Source organism: Dama dama, chromosome 11 (genome assembly GCF_033118175.1).
Source record: "Dama dama isolate Ldn47 chromosome 11, ASM3311817v1, whole genome shotgun sequence".
NCBI lineage: Eukaryota > Metazoa > Chordata > Mammalia > Artiodactyla > Cervidae > Dama > Dama dama.
Window position 1 is genome coordinate 100,462,050 of NC_083691.1, and position 15,799 is coordinate 100,477,848.

Below are 15,799 nucleotides of genomic sequence, written 5' to 3' on the forward strand. Positions count from 1 at the left end.
CACTGGGTGAGATGCCCCCTACCCCTACCTGCATTTCCCATGGAGGTGCCTGTCACAGACTCTTCCTGCCAGGGCCAGTATCCATCCAGCCAAGTGCAGGCCCAGTTTGGGCAATTATCTTCCCAGTGAAAGTTGCTCAGTAGCTCCAACTCTTTCTGACTCCACGGATTGTAGCCCGCCAGGTTCCTCTGTCCATGGGATGCTCCAGGCAAGAATACTGGAGTGGGTTGCCATGCCCTTCTCCAGGGGATCTTCCTGGCCCAGTGATCAAACCCGGGTCTCCTGCATTGCAGGCAGATTCTTTACCATCTGAGCCACCAGGGAAGCCTGTCTCCCCCAGCTACGATGTAAAGTTCAAGATGGCACCTCTGAGAACCACCTTCAGCAAGTCCCTTCTCTCAGGGTCTCCTGAACTCACCTTGAAAAGGTGTGAAGCAGCTCAATGCCTTCTGAAGGGCGCATGGCCACGGACTTCAGGTAACAAGTCAGACCTGGGCTCTGAATCGAGCCGGGCCTTGCTTCCTGGCCCCTGGGCCCTTTCCTGCCCTCAGCAGCCCTTTGCAGGGGGTTGGGGGGCACATCCCTAGGCCAGAGGGTGTGCTGGACGTCCAGAGGCAAGGGCAGTTTCTCGCTCCTCCCCTCCCTGAGTCTCTGGGTTTTAGTCCCAGGAGCTGGAGCCTGGCAAGGTCAGTGGAGTGCTGAGGCAGGCAGGATGCCCATCCTCCCCTGAGGGCCGCAGGGGCGCACAGGTGACGGAAAGAAGACTGGCCAGCCCCTTCCCCACAGTCCAGAGGAACAGGACACAGAGGATAAGTTACAGCCCTGGTGGGTCAAGGTCCCCCTTCACAATGGATGTGCGCTGGAGCAGCTTCCTCTCCTGACCTGCCCAGAGGTGGGTGGGAGGTACTGGGACCGGAGGCAACTCTTAAGGGTACCTACCTGTCAGGGGCCCCAGGGACACCATCAGGGTCTGCTTTAAGAGCTTGTCTGTCTCCTCGGTCAATATTTATTGGGACAAAAACAGAGGCGCCTGAGGGTTGGTTACCCATTCCTGAGTCTTGCCTGGGGAAAGGGGACTGGATGTGGGCTACCGGTGAAGGGCCGGCCTCATCACGAGACAGAGGTTTTGTGTTACTCGCTGCTGCAGTTACACGCCCTGGGCTGAGGGTCCTCCCTGCTATCTTCACCCTCTGCCACCTCCCACCGCCGGGCGCCAAGCTCACCGGGGGCGGCTCGGACCGGCGGGCCTAGGACAGCCGGGGATGCCAGCTCAAGGCTTCTCCCGGGATCGCGCTTACACCCACCTCGAACACCGCGGCTGCACCCCCTCTGGGGCTTTTCAGAGTCTGAGCCCTCTATGCGCCCTTAGATCCAGACCAGCCCTCCGGAGCCAGGAGGGGGCGGTGGCCGAGGCGGGCAGGGCCGCAGAGCACAGCGTCCCCGAGGGCCGCCCCTCGCCGGGTGGACCTGGGCACCCGCACCCCGGAGCGCAAGTGCTGCTCTCTCCCCTCTGACCGCCGGCCCCCGGCGCAGGGCCGCCAAGGGGCGGGAGGCCACGCGTTACCTTCCATGGACATGGGCTCCAGGATGCCGAACTGCTTGAGGACGGCGATGAACAGCAGTACCACCACGGCCATGGCGCACAGCTCCATGCCCTGGATGCCCATGGCGGCCCCGCCTGCCGGGGGCCGGGGCGTGCCCCTCGCCCTCACGCTCCCTCCGGAGGCACCGGGGCCGGTGCAGCCTGCCCGGCCTCTAGGGGAGACCGCGGCTCACATGCCCCCGGCAGGCGGGGCTGCGGGCGGCGGCGGGGCCGGGGCCCCGCGGAGGGCGGCGGCGGCGGCGGCGGCGCGCTGGGGCCGGCCCGGAGGTCGGATGCGGAGCGGCGACAGAGCCGGAGCGCAACTTTCCGAGTCAGCCGGCAAACTTCGAGGCGCGGCGGCGGCGCGGAGGGCAGCTCGCGTGGCCCGCTCTGGCCAGAGGCGCCTCCATGCCCAGAGCGGGCGCCGCGCCTCTTTCGGCCCCTCTCCAGACCCAAGGGCTCCGGGGCACGGGGGCGCGGCGGCGGCGGCGGCGGCGGCGGCGGCGGCGGCGGGGGTCCCCGGCGCTCCGGGTCGCCCCAGCCTCCATCGCGGATCCCCGCGCGCTCATTGGCCTAGGCGCGGCGACCACCAGGGGAGGAGTCCCCTGCAGGCCCCCCCCCCTCCCACCCCCCCCCACACACCGCGCGCGCCAGACCGGGAAGGGGCGGAGGGAGGTGGCCCCGCCCCGCACGGGCCAGCCCGCAGACGGTGCCTGGCGCAGAGCCAGCGCTACCCAGCCAGCCCCCGCGTGGCCGAGCGGTCCGCGGTTTTACAGAATCGCTCGTGCGGGGTGGGGCCGTGTGGCAGGGGAGGAGGCCGGGGCCGGAAGGGAGCCGCAGCGCCACTCCCGGGGGGAGTCGGGGCTCCACTCTCCCGATGGAGGGGCGCGGAGCCTGGCCACCGCCGCTCTTCGCCCGGCGGGCCAGGACACAGCTGGCCTTCGGAGAAGCCGGGAAGCCCTCTCGCCCCAGGGTATTTCCCACAACCATCAGTCCACGGCTGGAGATTGAACTTGGCCCTGGTCTGGCTTCCGTGCAAAAAAATGGAAAAGTTGGTACCCAAAGTTCTCGAGTTCATGCGCTCGAGGCTTTAGGAGGGAGTTGGGCTTTGGCATTAGAGTCTACGAAACTGAGTTCAAGTCCTGACTTTGCTGCGTGACCTTGGTCGAGTCAGGGACTTGCAGCCTCCTCCTCCTCGTCCACAAAGAGGGGCTGGTGCCTGCCTTTCCGGCTGTGGGAAAGAACCGAGCGGATGTCAAGTGCTACATGCGGGCAGTTAGAGGGAGTGCTAAATCGTTTGTTGTATCGCTTTCTTCCTGCCCGGGGACACAGAGTAGGAAAGGAAAGCCGCGCAAGGAAGGAGAAAGAAAGGGGAGAGGTGGGGGCGTGGCAGGGCGGAGCCCGGAATCCTCCTAGCCCCCAAACTCCGGGACTTGGGGGCCGAAGCCGTGACTCTCTGTTGCCCTCCGGCGGGCGCTGAGCGCGCGGTGCGCTCACCGACCCAGGACTCGGAGCGCGGCCGCAGTGGGCTGCTGTGAACAGTAAGTTCTCCTGTTCTCTGGTTTCTTAGTGCAGTGAGAAATCCAGCCCCGGACCACGCCCGGGAAAGTAAACCCTGTTTGGCCCTAGGGCTTGAACAATAGCGGCTTCCACTTAGGGAGCCCTGCTACCCGATCTTTCATTCAACAAATACTGAGCGTGTACTGCGCCCCAGGTGCAGAGGGGTGTGGCGTGGCGGAAAACCGCCGCGGGCACAGCCGAGGGCCCTGATGGAGCTGCAGGCGAGCCAGCCAGCCTTTAGGTTCACTTGTAATCCTTAACGGCTCCCCCAATGGGCATTCCTCTTCTCCCACTTTACAGGTGGAAAAACTGAGACCTAGAGGGTGGATTATGGAAGGGGATACAGGTGCAGCCCAGGCCTGCTGAGTTCCAGAGCAGATGTTGTCCTGGGACAGGGAACTGATTCCGGTGGAAGCTGAAGCAGAGAAAGGCCTGGCGTCTCTCTTCTCTCTCTGTGCAGTTCCACCTCACTGTTTAACACACGTGGGTAAAAGACTGAGTTATTGGAGATATTTTTAAAGAACTGTAAATCCGCAGCGTTTAACTCCACTTAAGTGGGCATGTGGTGAGTCTCCACTGACCAAAAGCAAGAGGTCTAAGTGGTTCTGTTGGAACCCACGAGTTGTTTGTGTGTAATAGTCTAGAAAGGTTAAAAAGCCTCCTGCCATCTAATTTACACACTTCAGTGCTGAGCAAAGTCTAGCCTGTTTCCCAGCTAGTTTGCCAGTCCTCACTCAATAGCCTGGTTAAGAGCCCAGCGGCATGAAACCTCCCTAAGCCTATTCCTCATCCATAAAAGGGGTTTCCGTGGTGGCTCAGACAGTAAAGAAAATGCCTGCAATGTAGGAGATGTGGGTTCAGTCCCTAGGTGGGAAAGGTCTCTTGGAGAAGGAAATGGCAACCCACTCCAATATTCTTGCCTGGAGCATTCCATGGTCAGAGGAGCCTGGCACGCTACAGTCCATGGGGTGGCAAAGAGTTGACTGAGTGACTAAGCACTCTCACATGCATTCATAAAAGGGGTGGTGGTGGTGATGATCCAGACCCTACAGGGGCTTGTAAAGAACTGAATAATACAAGGACTGGCATCTGTCACAGGCTCTGATGGCCCATGTTCTCCGAGGAGGGTGCCAGACCTAAGATAGATGGAGGGCAGGGGGCAGAGAGCAACCATCTTGGGGTGAGTGGGGTTCCTCCTGAGCTGCCCCAACTCTGCTTCCTGCCTCAGTTTCCCCTGGTGCTCCCAAACACCTCCCCCATGAGAGCTTCAGTGACTACCCATAAACACCGAGCTAGAAACCAGACATCGATCCCTGGCTATGCAGCGTAAAATATTAACGACGCCTAAGTGGGTACCAGGGCTGAGAGGAGAATGTCCGCTTGCTTGGCATTAGCAGCCCAGGCCAGGGGCCTAATGGATGGGAAGCTGGCTGCCCTGCTCGCTCACTAGCCTGGGGCCTGCCAGCTTGGGGACCGACCCGGGCCCACTGAGGCCGCACTGGCAGCACTCTTACAGCCCACTTGCCCAGAACCTGGAGGGGGAGCTGGCAGACAACCCTCCAAGTCCTGTACATCCTCGCCACACCCATGAAGGGCCAGGCCAGGCCTGGCCTTTTCCACTTGCCTCTGGCTCCCCTCCCAGGGGGGCATTTGCCCTGGCACTCATTCACCCCTCCTCACCCCCTAAAGGCCTCAGGGGACAGGAAGCAAGTTGGGTGTTGGCTGTGCTCCCTGATGCCCGCTCTCTACCTTAGGGGAGGGCCAGGCTCAGGGGAGGAGTGCAGACACAGACATCTCTGCAGGGCAGGGGGCTGAGGGTGGCCGCAGAGGTCGGGACTCCAGGGGCTGCTGGCTCTTCCTCAGGAGACAGGGGAAGGCGGGCGAGGTGGGGATGGCTGAACCCTCACTAGAGACCTTGCAGGTGGTATGGGAGGCCCCAGAAGGACTGATCTAATTTAGAATGTTTCAGAGACCCAGCTGCCTTGGGGCTGGGTGGGGTACCCTCTAAACCTAGGCTTGCACCTCGCACCTGAGGTCATAGTCTTCCTTTGGCCTGGAATATTTTTTTAACTTCTAATTTGGAGTATAGCCAATTAACAATGTTGCGAAAGTTTCCTCTGGACAGCAAAGGGACTCAGCCATACATATACATGCATCCATTCTCCCTCAAACTCCCCTCCTATCCAGGCTGCCACGTGACATTAAGCAGGGTTCCCTGTGCTGTACAGTAGGTGCCTGGAATATTTTTGATGCCACACCAGTTCTACCACCAGGAAGCCACCCTGGAGCCCTGCACTAACCCCCGGCATGAGCGCCGTCTCCTTTGAGCCCCAAGGCCTCTGCTGCCTGGGCCACCCCTTCCGTGCTGCGTGCTGGCTGTCAGCCCCCACACTTCCCATGATCCTGGTCCTCTTTTCTCACCAGCTGCCCTGCCCACTCCTGTGAGTGCAGACCCTGTCAGCTTGGCCAGCGTTCACTGGGTGCTGCCTGCTTACTGTTCCTGACCACCTAGCTGCCCAAGGATTTCGAGAGGTCTTTCAGCTCTTAAGGGAGAAATTGGGACGGACACATGCTGTTTAAGAGACCCATTTCCTGCAAACAGCCCAGCAAGTTTTTCCTGTCCCAACTCTCTGGAGGGCAGGCCTCCCTTGGTTCTAGTACATTCTATTGGGCAGAACGGCACCATGCAATTTAGTCATCCTTCTCATATTTCATAACAGCCGAATGAGAATGCCCAGGAGTGGAATTCCACAGCCAAAGAAATGCCTCTAAGATTCCTCCCTGTGATGTCCCAGGGCTCCTGAAATGCAGTGCAGCCAAAGCTGATCACACAGCCTCACCCCAAACCAGTCCCTCCTCAAGCTCACAGCTTGAGGCCGTCACGGCTGCTCAGGCCCAAACCCTGGCTCTTAGACTGGGCTCTGCCTGTCCCCACTCGTGCCCCACTCCTGTCTGTCACTCAGCGCAGGCACCGGCCTCCTTCTCCTCCATCTCTGCTCCTCCTGGGCTCCCAACACCGCCCTGCAAGCCCCCCCACCTCACCCCTGTCCTCCTGTCTCCGTCCAGCAGCCAGAGTGATCATCTCAAGGTGAACATCAGTCCTTCTCTTGCTTGAAACCTCAGTGACTCTCTGACTCAACCTGCTCCGTATTTCTCCGTCTGATTTGGTAGCAGCACCCTGATTTCTGGCCGGTGCAGGAAGCTCCTGGCCTCAGGCCAGAAATTCAGAGGTTTGGGGACATGACTGGTCCATCGGCAATGACTCTTCTTTCCAACTCCATAATTCTGCTTCAGTGCCGTGCGACTGGCTCAGGGATGGGCACCACAGGGGCCAGGGTGATGAGAGACCTCCGTGGGACTGGCCCTGGGACAAGAGAGAAGCTCTGTCTCTTACTATGACAGATAGTTGGCCAGCCTGCCACCACGTGAGGACAGCAACCCTGAGAATGTAGCCCCTTCATGAGAAAATAGAGCCAAGGGTGGAGAGAAGGAGATTGAGTCCCGCTGACGGTGTTGTGTGTTGGATCCAGCTGTCCCTGATGGCACATCCAAACCTATTTATTCCAGTGAGAGGAGCCGATAAATCCCCCTATTGTTGCTTAAGCCGATGTGAGCTGGGTTGCTGTCCCTTGCGACCAAGATGGCCCTGATGAATGAATTCTCCATGACTCACAGACCAAAGATCAAAATCCCTAACAAGCCCCATGAGAGCTGCTGGCATCTTCTGAGCACTCACTATTACGAGGTGCTTCAGTATAGCTCACAGATTAGTCTCCCTTATTCCTCACAGATTCCGATCTTTTGACAAGACATTAAAGCACAGAGTGGTTAATGCTTTGTTGAAGGGCACACAGCTGATAAACCACAGTGTTAGGATTTGAATCCAAGCAGTCAGCTCCACAGCCTGTGATTTAAAAAAAAAAAATATTTGTTTATTTGGCTGCATTGGGTCCTAGCCACAGTGTACAGCCTTCTGGGAATCTTAGTTCCCCAGCCAGGGATCAGACCCGCGTTCCTGCATGTGAAGGCAGATTCTCAACCATCGAACCACCAGGGAAGTTTTCAGAGCCTGCGATTGTAACCCAGCAGCACCTTATCCCTCTAGACCCGCACGGTCAGGCTCCTCCACCTCTCCTCTGCTCACAGGACCCCACCCATGCCCTCAGCTGCCAGGCCTCTCCCTCCCCAGGTCGCTGTGCAGGCTCTCCCCTCAGCCGTAGTGCCCGCCCTCCTCCTCCTCTTCACCCACCCTAGTCATTCTTTGGGTCTCAGCCTAATGTCCTGTCTACAGAGGTGACTTTCCTGGCCTCCTCCCCCTTGTTAGTCTCTACATTCGGCTGAGGCTGGTCATGTGAACCAGGGCCAAGTCCCTATTTGCAACCCTGACCTGTCGGCAGACTTGGCCAAGGCCTTACACCTCTCCGAGCCTTCCTTTCCTTCTTGCCAGATGGGGTCACTTAGTGACATTTACCCGCCTGTCACACTGTGAGCTGTGAGCATCTGACAAGCTGATGGATGTGAAAGCATCCTGAGCCACAAATGAGGGACCTTGTTCTTGAAGGAGCTGCTTTCTCAGAGCCAGGACCACCTAGGGAGTGACAGAAAGGGGTCCAGTATTGCCTTATTTCATTGCCCAAGCCCTCCAATCGAACAGACCCATGGGACCACACAGAACCTATTCACATAATCTGTGTCCCAGCCCAACTTCAGATGAAATGTGAGAGATTTATGGCCACAGGTAACAGAAAACCTCCATTCATTAGCTTAAACCACAAGGAACTCTATCATGTCACGTACGGGAAGTCCAGTAGGAGGCTGGATTCAGTTCGGATTCAACAGTACCTTTAAAGATCTGGTTTCTTGTATCTACCTACACTGCAAGCCACAGAGTGTCTGTCTTATCCACAGTAGACTGACCTCATGATCACAAGATGGATGCACAGTTCCAGACATCACACCCTGGCATATCCTGGAAAATAAGAAGGGACCATCTCTTCCTAGGTCTCTTATTTATAGCAGGGACAATCCCTCATGTTTCATTGGCTGGATTTGTTTCACATGCCATCCCTAAACCAGTTGCTAGCAAGAGGAGTGAGAACACCAGTGTAGCAAAGACTGCTGCAGAAGCCTTAAGACAGTGAGTAGCCCTTTCTAAACAGGGAGAAGGTAAGGAGTACATTGAGGCAAACAAACAACATTGTCTGCACAAAAACCTGTTTACGGTACCTAGGCCCAAGGTCCAAGGTCTTACCCATCTGCCTGCTGAGTAAAGAGATATTAAATAAAGAGAATCAATTTCCTCCAATGCAGAGTTTTAAAAAGGCTTCAGATTGTGTCTCATCGACCCCTACTGATAGGCCTCTCCATGGGTGGGGCTTAGATAAGTCAATGATGTAAGTATTTATTGAGCCCTCACCCTGTGGATGGTGCCGATTCCTTTTGCAAAGTAATTGGCTTCTTCTTCTTCTTTTTTTTTTTTAATATTTTATTTGTTTATTTACTTATTTATTTGACTGGGTCTTAGTTGCAACATCAGGTGGCCAAAGTATTGGAGCTTCAGCTTCAGCATCAGTCCTTCCAATGAATGTTCAGGGTTGATTTCCTTTAGGATGGACTGGTTTGATCTCCTTACTGTCCAAGAGACTCTCAAGAGTCATCTTCAGCACCATAGTTCAAAGTCAGGCTGCATCGGTTCAAATCATGGCTTCTCCACTTATTAGCCATGTGATCTTAGGCAAGTAACTTAGCCTCAATTTGATTCAGTTCCTGCAACCATAAGTGGGAATGGTGATATCTATATCAAGTGAGTGTTGAGGGTAAAATAAGTACATGTAAAACACTTAGAACAGTGTCCTTTGCCCATTTGAGGGCTGTAGCTTCTATTGTTATTACAGAAAAAGGATTTATTGCACATCCTAATGATGCTCAGAGGCCAAGGAGGAATATGGGTGAGCTTGAATACGTCTGTGTTTTTAACCATACAAATGCCACTATATCACTCAACTCCCTTGAGAGCAGAAAAGGAAGTCCCAATCATAATGGAATAGCTGGCATCAGCTCTCTCTTACCACGGAAAACAACTGGGAAAAAAATGTAAAACAACTCTATGCGGGCATTGGACAGCAATTAACACAGGATAATGGTCCTTGAGAGACAGAATCACTTTAAATGATTCCCACATTCATTTCATCTGATCATGTTTTTCCTAAATGCTGAAAAAGTGCAGTAAAACCTCCCAGCACTGGTGGTCACACTGGGTAGAGGAAAAAGAAATCAGAGTTCAGAAATGCTTAAGTGGCCGTGATTTAAGGAGGGCAGGGATCTGGAAAGGAAGAAGCCACAGTGAAGGATCAGCCCCCAAAATCTATACGAAACTGTCCCCTGGTCCTTAGTTCAGGTTGTGCACGAACAGGGAACTTCAAGAGGACTTGCCGAAAATAGCTGCTGGGAAGCCTGATTGCTGATCAGAGATTTCAGAGGTCACACAGCTCCAAGGAAATACTGAGGTTCACACCCAGCCAAAAGGGAGGACACTGGTGAAACCCTGTGCTTTCCTTTGAGATCACGAAAGCCACACTTCAGAATTAAGACCGTACCTTAAGGAAACAGCTACACTCTATAAATAAGGAGAAAAGCTGAAACAGACCTGCCTTAACAAAGCCAAAAAGTAAGCTTTGACAGAGTTAGTGTGATTTGCCAGGAATTTAACTGCCTGCCAACACAAAGCTTAACATGCTTTACGGGAAGAGAAACTAATCCAGAGGATCCACAGCATCTCATTTACAGTGTTCGCCCTGCAATGAAAGATTGTTAAACATAAGAAGGAAAAGGTGGCCGATCATGGAGTTAACAGAAACAGAATGCAGAGGTGACCCAGATGCTGGGGTTAGCAGATGTGCGTGAGTGCTCAGCTGCTTCAGTCACATCTGACCCTGCAACCCCAGGGGCTGTAGCCCACCAGGCTCCTCTGTTCATGAGGATTCTCCAGGCAAGAATACTGGAGTGGGTTGCTATGCCCTCTCCAGGGGATCCTCCCAACCCAGTGATCAAACCCACGCTTCTTACATCTCCTTCGTTGGCAGGTGGGTTTTTTTTTTTTTTTTTTTACCACTCTTGCCACCTGAGAGGCCCAGGGTTAGCAGATAAGAACTTCAAAATAACTGTAATATTTTTATATATGGAAAAAGAAATGGATGAGATGAATGAAAAGATGAAGTTTAAATTTTAACAGAGAATTGGGATCTCGTGTCAGTTAGGGTTTGGTAAGGGAAGCAGAACCACCATCAGTGATATGGAATAAGGGGTTAATTATAAGAATGAGTCCTTACACAACAATGGCAGCTGAGGAAGAAGTCTATGGAGGGCGGTCCCTCTGACTATGCTTGAAGTTGCTGTATGTCAGCAGTTCCAGAAGACAGGGAAAAAAAAACCAAAACTGGACATGAAGTGAAGGTGAGAACAAATTGGAATCCACATCTGCCTCTCACTGACTCCAACCCTGACAACACAGGGGACCCACAGAAGCCGATCCCATCTGCTAAACAGCTGCACATGGCTCAGTATTCAACAGAAGGTGAAAAGTCGTACCAGGAAACAAGAAAATACAGCTCACATTCAGGGGGAAAAAACCAAAACAGTCAAAAGTAACCATCTCTGGGCTTCCCTGGTGGCTCAGTGGTAAAGAATCCATCTGCCAATCCAGGAGACATGGGTTTGATCCTTGATCTAGGAGGATCCCACATGCCACGGAGCAGCTAAGCCCATGCGCCACAGCTCTTGAGCCTGGAATCCGCAACTACTGAACGCAAGTGTCACAACTACTGAAGTCCAAGTGCCCTAGAGCCCATGTTCTGCAACGAGAAGCCCGAGCACCGCAACTAGAGAGCAGCCCCTGCTCGCCTCAATTAGAGAAACGCCCCTGTAGTAATGGAGACCCAGCATGGTCAAAGATAAATAAATAACATGATAAAAAAGAGGAAGAAACTGTCTCTGAGCATCATAGGATGCCAGATTTAGCAGACAAAGACGTCAAAGTAGTTATTAAAATATATTCAAAGAATGTAAGGAAACCCTATTTTAAAAATTGAAGGAAAATATGACTGATGACTTACTGGATGGAGAATCTCAATAAAGTGAAAGAAAATATAAAAGAACCAGATGGAAATTCTGGAGATTAAAAGTCAAGTAACTGAAATTTAAAATTCATTAGAGGGGTTCACTAGCAGATTTGAACTGGCAGAAGAATTAGTAACATTGAAGACATATGAATAGGAATTACTAAAACAAAAGAACATAAAGAAAAATGAAGAGTCTCAGATACTTGTGGACAAATATTAAACATACTAACATATGTGTGATGAGAGTCCCAGAAGAATTGGAGAAAGGAGCAGAAAAAATAGTTGGAGAAATAATAGCCTGAAGTTCCCCAGTTTAACGGAAAACATAAATCTATGGATCCAAGAAGCGCAAATAATCCAAAATATACTCATGAAGATATTCACACCTATACACATCATTGTCAAATGGAGTACAAAGAAAAAATCTCAGAAGCAGCAAGAGAAAATGGACATATCATGTACAGATGACAATATGAGTTTAAGCTGATTTCCCATCAAAATTATGGAGGCTGGGAGGAAGGGATAGTTAGGGAGTTTGGGATGAACATGTACACACTGCTACATTTCAAATGAATAACCAACAATGACCTACCACATAGCACAGGGAACTCTGCTCAGTGTTACCTACTTGGGTGGGACAGGAGTTTGGGGGAGAATGGATACATGTGTATGTATGGCTGAATCCCTTCATTGTTCACCTGAAACTATCACCACATTGTTAATTGGCTATTGTTGTTGTTCAGTTGCTAAGTTGTGTCTACTACCCTGACACAAAATAAGCTTTTTAAAAATGGGGGCTGGAAAGCAGTGGAATGACATAGTTAAGGTGCTGAAAGAAAACATAAATTACCATCCAAGAATTCTTCATTCAGCAAAAACTACCCTTCAAAAGGGCTTTCCTGGTGGGTCAGATGGTAAGGAATCTGCCTGCAATGCAGGAGACCAGGATTTGATCCCTGGGTGGGGAAGATCCCATAGAGAAGGGAACGGCTACCCATTCCAGCATTCTTGCCTGGAGAATTCCATGGACAAAGGAGCCTGGCGGACTACAGTCCATGGGGTTGCAAAGAGTCAGACACGACTGAGCGACTTTCACTTTTCAACTTTCAAAAATGAAGATAAAGACTTTCGCAGATAAACGAAGAGGATTCATTACTATGAGAACTGCCTAATGAGAAATACATAAGAAAGTCCTTCACACTGAAAGAAAATAATTCAAATCCACAGAAGGAAACAAAGTGTGCCAGAAATAGTAATTATGTGGATAAATTTAAAATATTGTATAAATATATTTTTTAAAATTTCTACTCTTAAGTTCTTTAAAAGATATAAGTTTGCATAAACCAATAATTATAACACTGCATGTTCCGGCTTATAACAATATATGGATATAACATATGTGATGATAAAAAAAGAAGAGAGAAAAAGAAAACATATTGGAGGAAAGTTTTTACATTTTATTGAAACTAATTTAATATTACTCTGAGGTAAACTGTGATAAATTAAAACGTATACTGTAATCCCTAGAAGATCCACTAAGCAAGTAACTCAAAATAAATAGTTTCGAAAATCAACAGAGGAATTTAAATGGTACACTAAGAGAGGGAGGAGCCAAGATGGCGGAGGAGAAGGACGGGGAGATCACTTTCTCTCCTACAAATTCATCAAAAGAATAACTGAACGCAGAGCAAACTTCGCAAAACAACTTCTGATCGCTAGCTGAGGTCATCAGGCGCCCAGAAAAGCAACCCATTGTCTTCGAAAGGAGGTAGGACAAAATATAAAAGATAAAAAGTGAGACAAAAGAGCTAAGGACGGAGATCCGTCCCGGGAGCTCTTAGGCGGCATTGCTTGGGGTAGGGTCCGGGCCTGAGTGCCCTGAGGACAATCGGAGGGAGCTTCTGTGAGTTGCCAACATGAACTGTGGGAGACCAAAAGAGAGAGAGTAAATTAACCGGCCTGAACACACTGCCGGCCGTTCGCAGAACAAAGAGACCGAGAAAATCCAGAGAAGAGCTCGCAGGCTGCGGACCGGCCCAGCCCCGCCGGAGGCAGGAGGCAGGGGGGAGGGGAAGGTCGCGGCGAGACACAGGGCGCAGGCACCCGACCGGCGCGGGCGGGGACTGGGGCTGGGGACGCGGAGGGCAGAAGGCGCGCGCACCCGACTGGCGCCAGCGGAAACTGAGACTGGGTCCGCGGAAGGGAGGGGGCGCGCCACACCTGGGGAGAGTGCGTCCACCGAGCCCCTGGCTGCCTGGACCGCTCTGACGGGGAAGGCACAGAGAGCAGGCGCAGGTTTTCCTTCCGCGCTTTTGTGGAACACCCGAGGGCTGGAGCCTCGCGCAGCGCGGGGCGCGCTCCATATAGAACAGCCGGGAGCCTGAGCAGCGCAGAGGAGAGAGCAGCGTCAGCCCCAGCCCATCCCCGCGGCGCAAGCCCCGCGGCGCAAGCCCCTCCCCGCAGAGCGACGGAACTAGCTACCTGAATAAGAGTCCACCTCCGCCCGCCTGTGTCAGGGCGGAAATGAGGCTCTGAAGAGACCGGCAAACAGAAGCCAAATAAACAAAGGGAACCGCTTCAGAAGGGACTGGTGCAACAGATTAAAATCCCTCTAGGAAACATTGTCTACACCAGAGGAGCCTGTAGATATCGAGAAGCGTAAGCTGGAACGAGGAGCTATCTGAAACTGAGCCGAACCCACACTGACCGCAACAGCTCCAGAGAAACTCCTAGATATAATTTTACTTTTTTCTCTTTTTTTTATTTTTTTTTATTTTTTTATTTTTTTCTTTTTTATTTTTTCTCTTTTATTTTCCTTTAAAATCCCCTATTACTCCCCCATTACTCCTTAACTTTCATTTCCATAGACTTTTACGATTTTTTAATTAGGGGGAAAAAAAAATTTTTTTTTTTCCTTTTTTTTTTTTTTCTTTTTCTTTCGTTTTTTTCTTTCCTTTCTCTCTTCTATTTTCTATTTTTCTTTTTATCTTATTTCTTTTAAAGTCCTCTAGTACTCCTCTACTACTCCTTAATTTTCATTTTCAATACACTATAACCTTACAAAAAAAAAAAAAAAAGAAGAGAAGCCCTATCTTTAAACCGAAGATTATTCTCTCCCAATCTTGACTCTCTGTTTTCTACCTCAGAACACCTCTATTTCCTCCTTTCCCCTTCTCTTCCCAATCCAATTCTGTGAATCTTTGTAGGTGACTGGGCTACGGAGAACACTCTGGGAACAGACAGCTGTGTAGATCTGTCTCTCTCCTCTTGAGTCCCCCTTTTTCTCCTCCTGTTCATCTCTATCTCCCTCCTCCCTCTCCTCTTCTTCATGTGACTCTGTGAACCTCTCTGGGTGTCCCTAATGGGGGAGAATCTTTTAGCCATTAACCTAGAAGTTTTCTTATCAGGGCTGCATAGTTGGAGAAGTCCTGAGACTACAGGAAGAATAAAACTGAAATCCAGAGGCAGGAGACTTAAGCCCAAAACCTGAGAACACCAGAAAACTCCTGACTACAAGGAACTTTAAGTAATAAGTGACTGTCCAAAAGCCTCCATACCTACACTGAAACCAACCACCACACAAGAGCCAATAAGTTTCAGAGCAAGACATACCACGCAAATTCTCCAGCAACGCAGGAACATAGCCCTGAACATCAACATACAGGCTGCCCAAGGTCACACCTAACACATAGACCCATCTCAAAACTCATTACTGGGCACTCCATTGCTCTCCAAAGAGTAGAAATCAAGTTCCACGCACCAGAACACTGATGCAAGCTTCCCTAACCAGGAAACCTTGACAAGCCAATCGTCTAACCCCACCCACTGGGTTAATCCTCCACAACAAAAAGGAACCACAGACCTCCAGAATACAGAAAGCCCACTCCAGATACAGCAATCTAAACAAGATGAAAAGGCAAAGAAATACCCAACAGGTAAAGGAACATGAAAAATGCCCACCAAGTCAAACAAAAGAGGAGGAGATAGGGAATCTACCTGAAAAAGAATTTAGAATAATGATAATAAAAATGATCCAAAATCTTGAAAACAAAATGGAGTTACAGACAAATAGCCTGGAAACAAAGATTGAAAAGATTCAAGAACTGTTTAATAAAGACCTAGAAGAAATAAAAAAGAGTCAATTACAAATGAATAATGCAATGAATGAGATCAAAAACACTTTGGAGGGAACCAAGAGTAGAATAACGAAGGCAGAAGATAGGATAAGTGAGGTAGAAGATAAAATGGTGGAAATAAATGAAGCAGAGAGGAAAAAAGAAAAAAGGATCAAAAGAAATGAGGACAACCTCAGGGACCTCTGGGACACTGTGAAACGCCCCAACATTCGAATCATAGGAGTTCCAGAAGAAGAAGACAAAAAGAAGGGCCATGAGAAAATACTCGAGGAGATAATAGCTGAAAACTTCCCTAAAATGGGGAAGGAAATAGCCACCCAAATCCAAGAAACCCAGAGAGTCCCAAACAGGATAAACCCAAGGCAAAACACCCCAAGACACATATTAATCAAATTAACAAAGAT

The 15,799-nt window shown here is 51.0% G+C and overlaps 1 protein-coding gene across 2 annotated transcripts in view; it reads right to left on the minus strand.

Annotated features, from left to right (window-relative positions):
- The window catches only part of KCNIP3 (potassium voltage-gated channel interacting protein 3), a 97,319-nt gene that overhangs the window by 27,042 nt on the left and 54,478 nt on the right, over positions 1 to 15,799 (minus strand). The window contains exon 1 of one of the 2 annotated variants that reach the window (XM_061156335.1): positions 1,565 to 1,696. The exons of the other annotated variant lie outside the window; for it this stretch is intronic. Within the exon in view, the coding sequence (XP_061012318.1) occupies positions 1,565 to 1,667 (103 nt within the window). The 5' untranslated portion in view covers positions 1,668 to 1,696. Of the gene's footprint in view, positions 1 to 1,564; positions 1,697 to 15,799 lie in introns of those variants that run through there. 2 annotated transcript variants of the gene reach the window in all.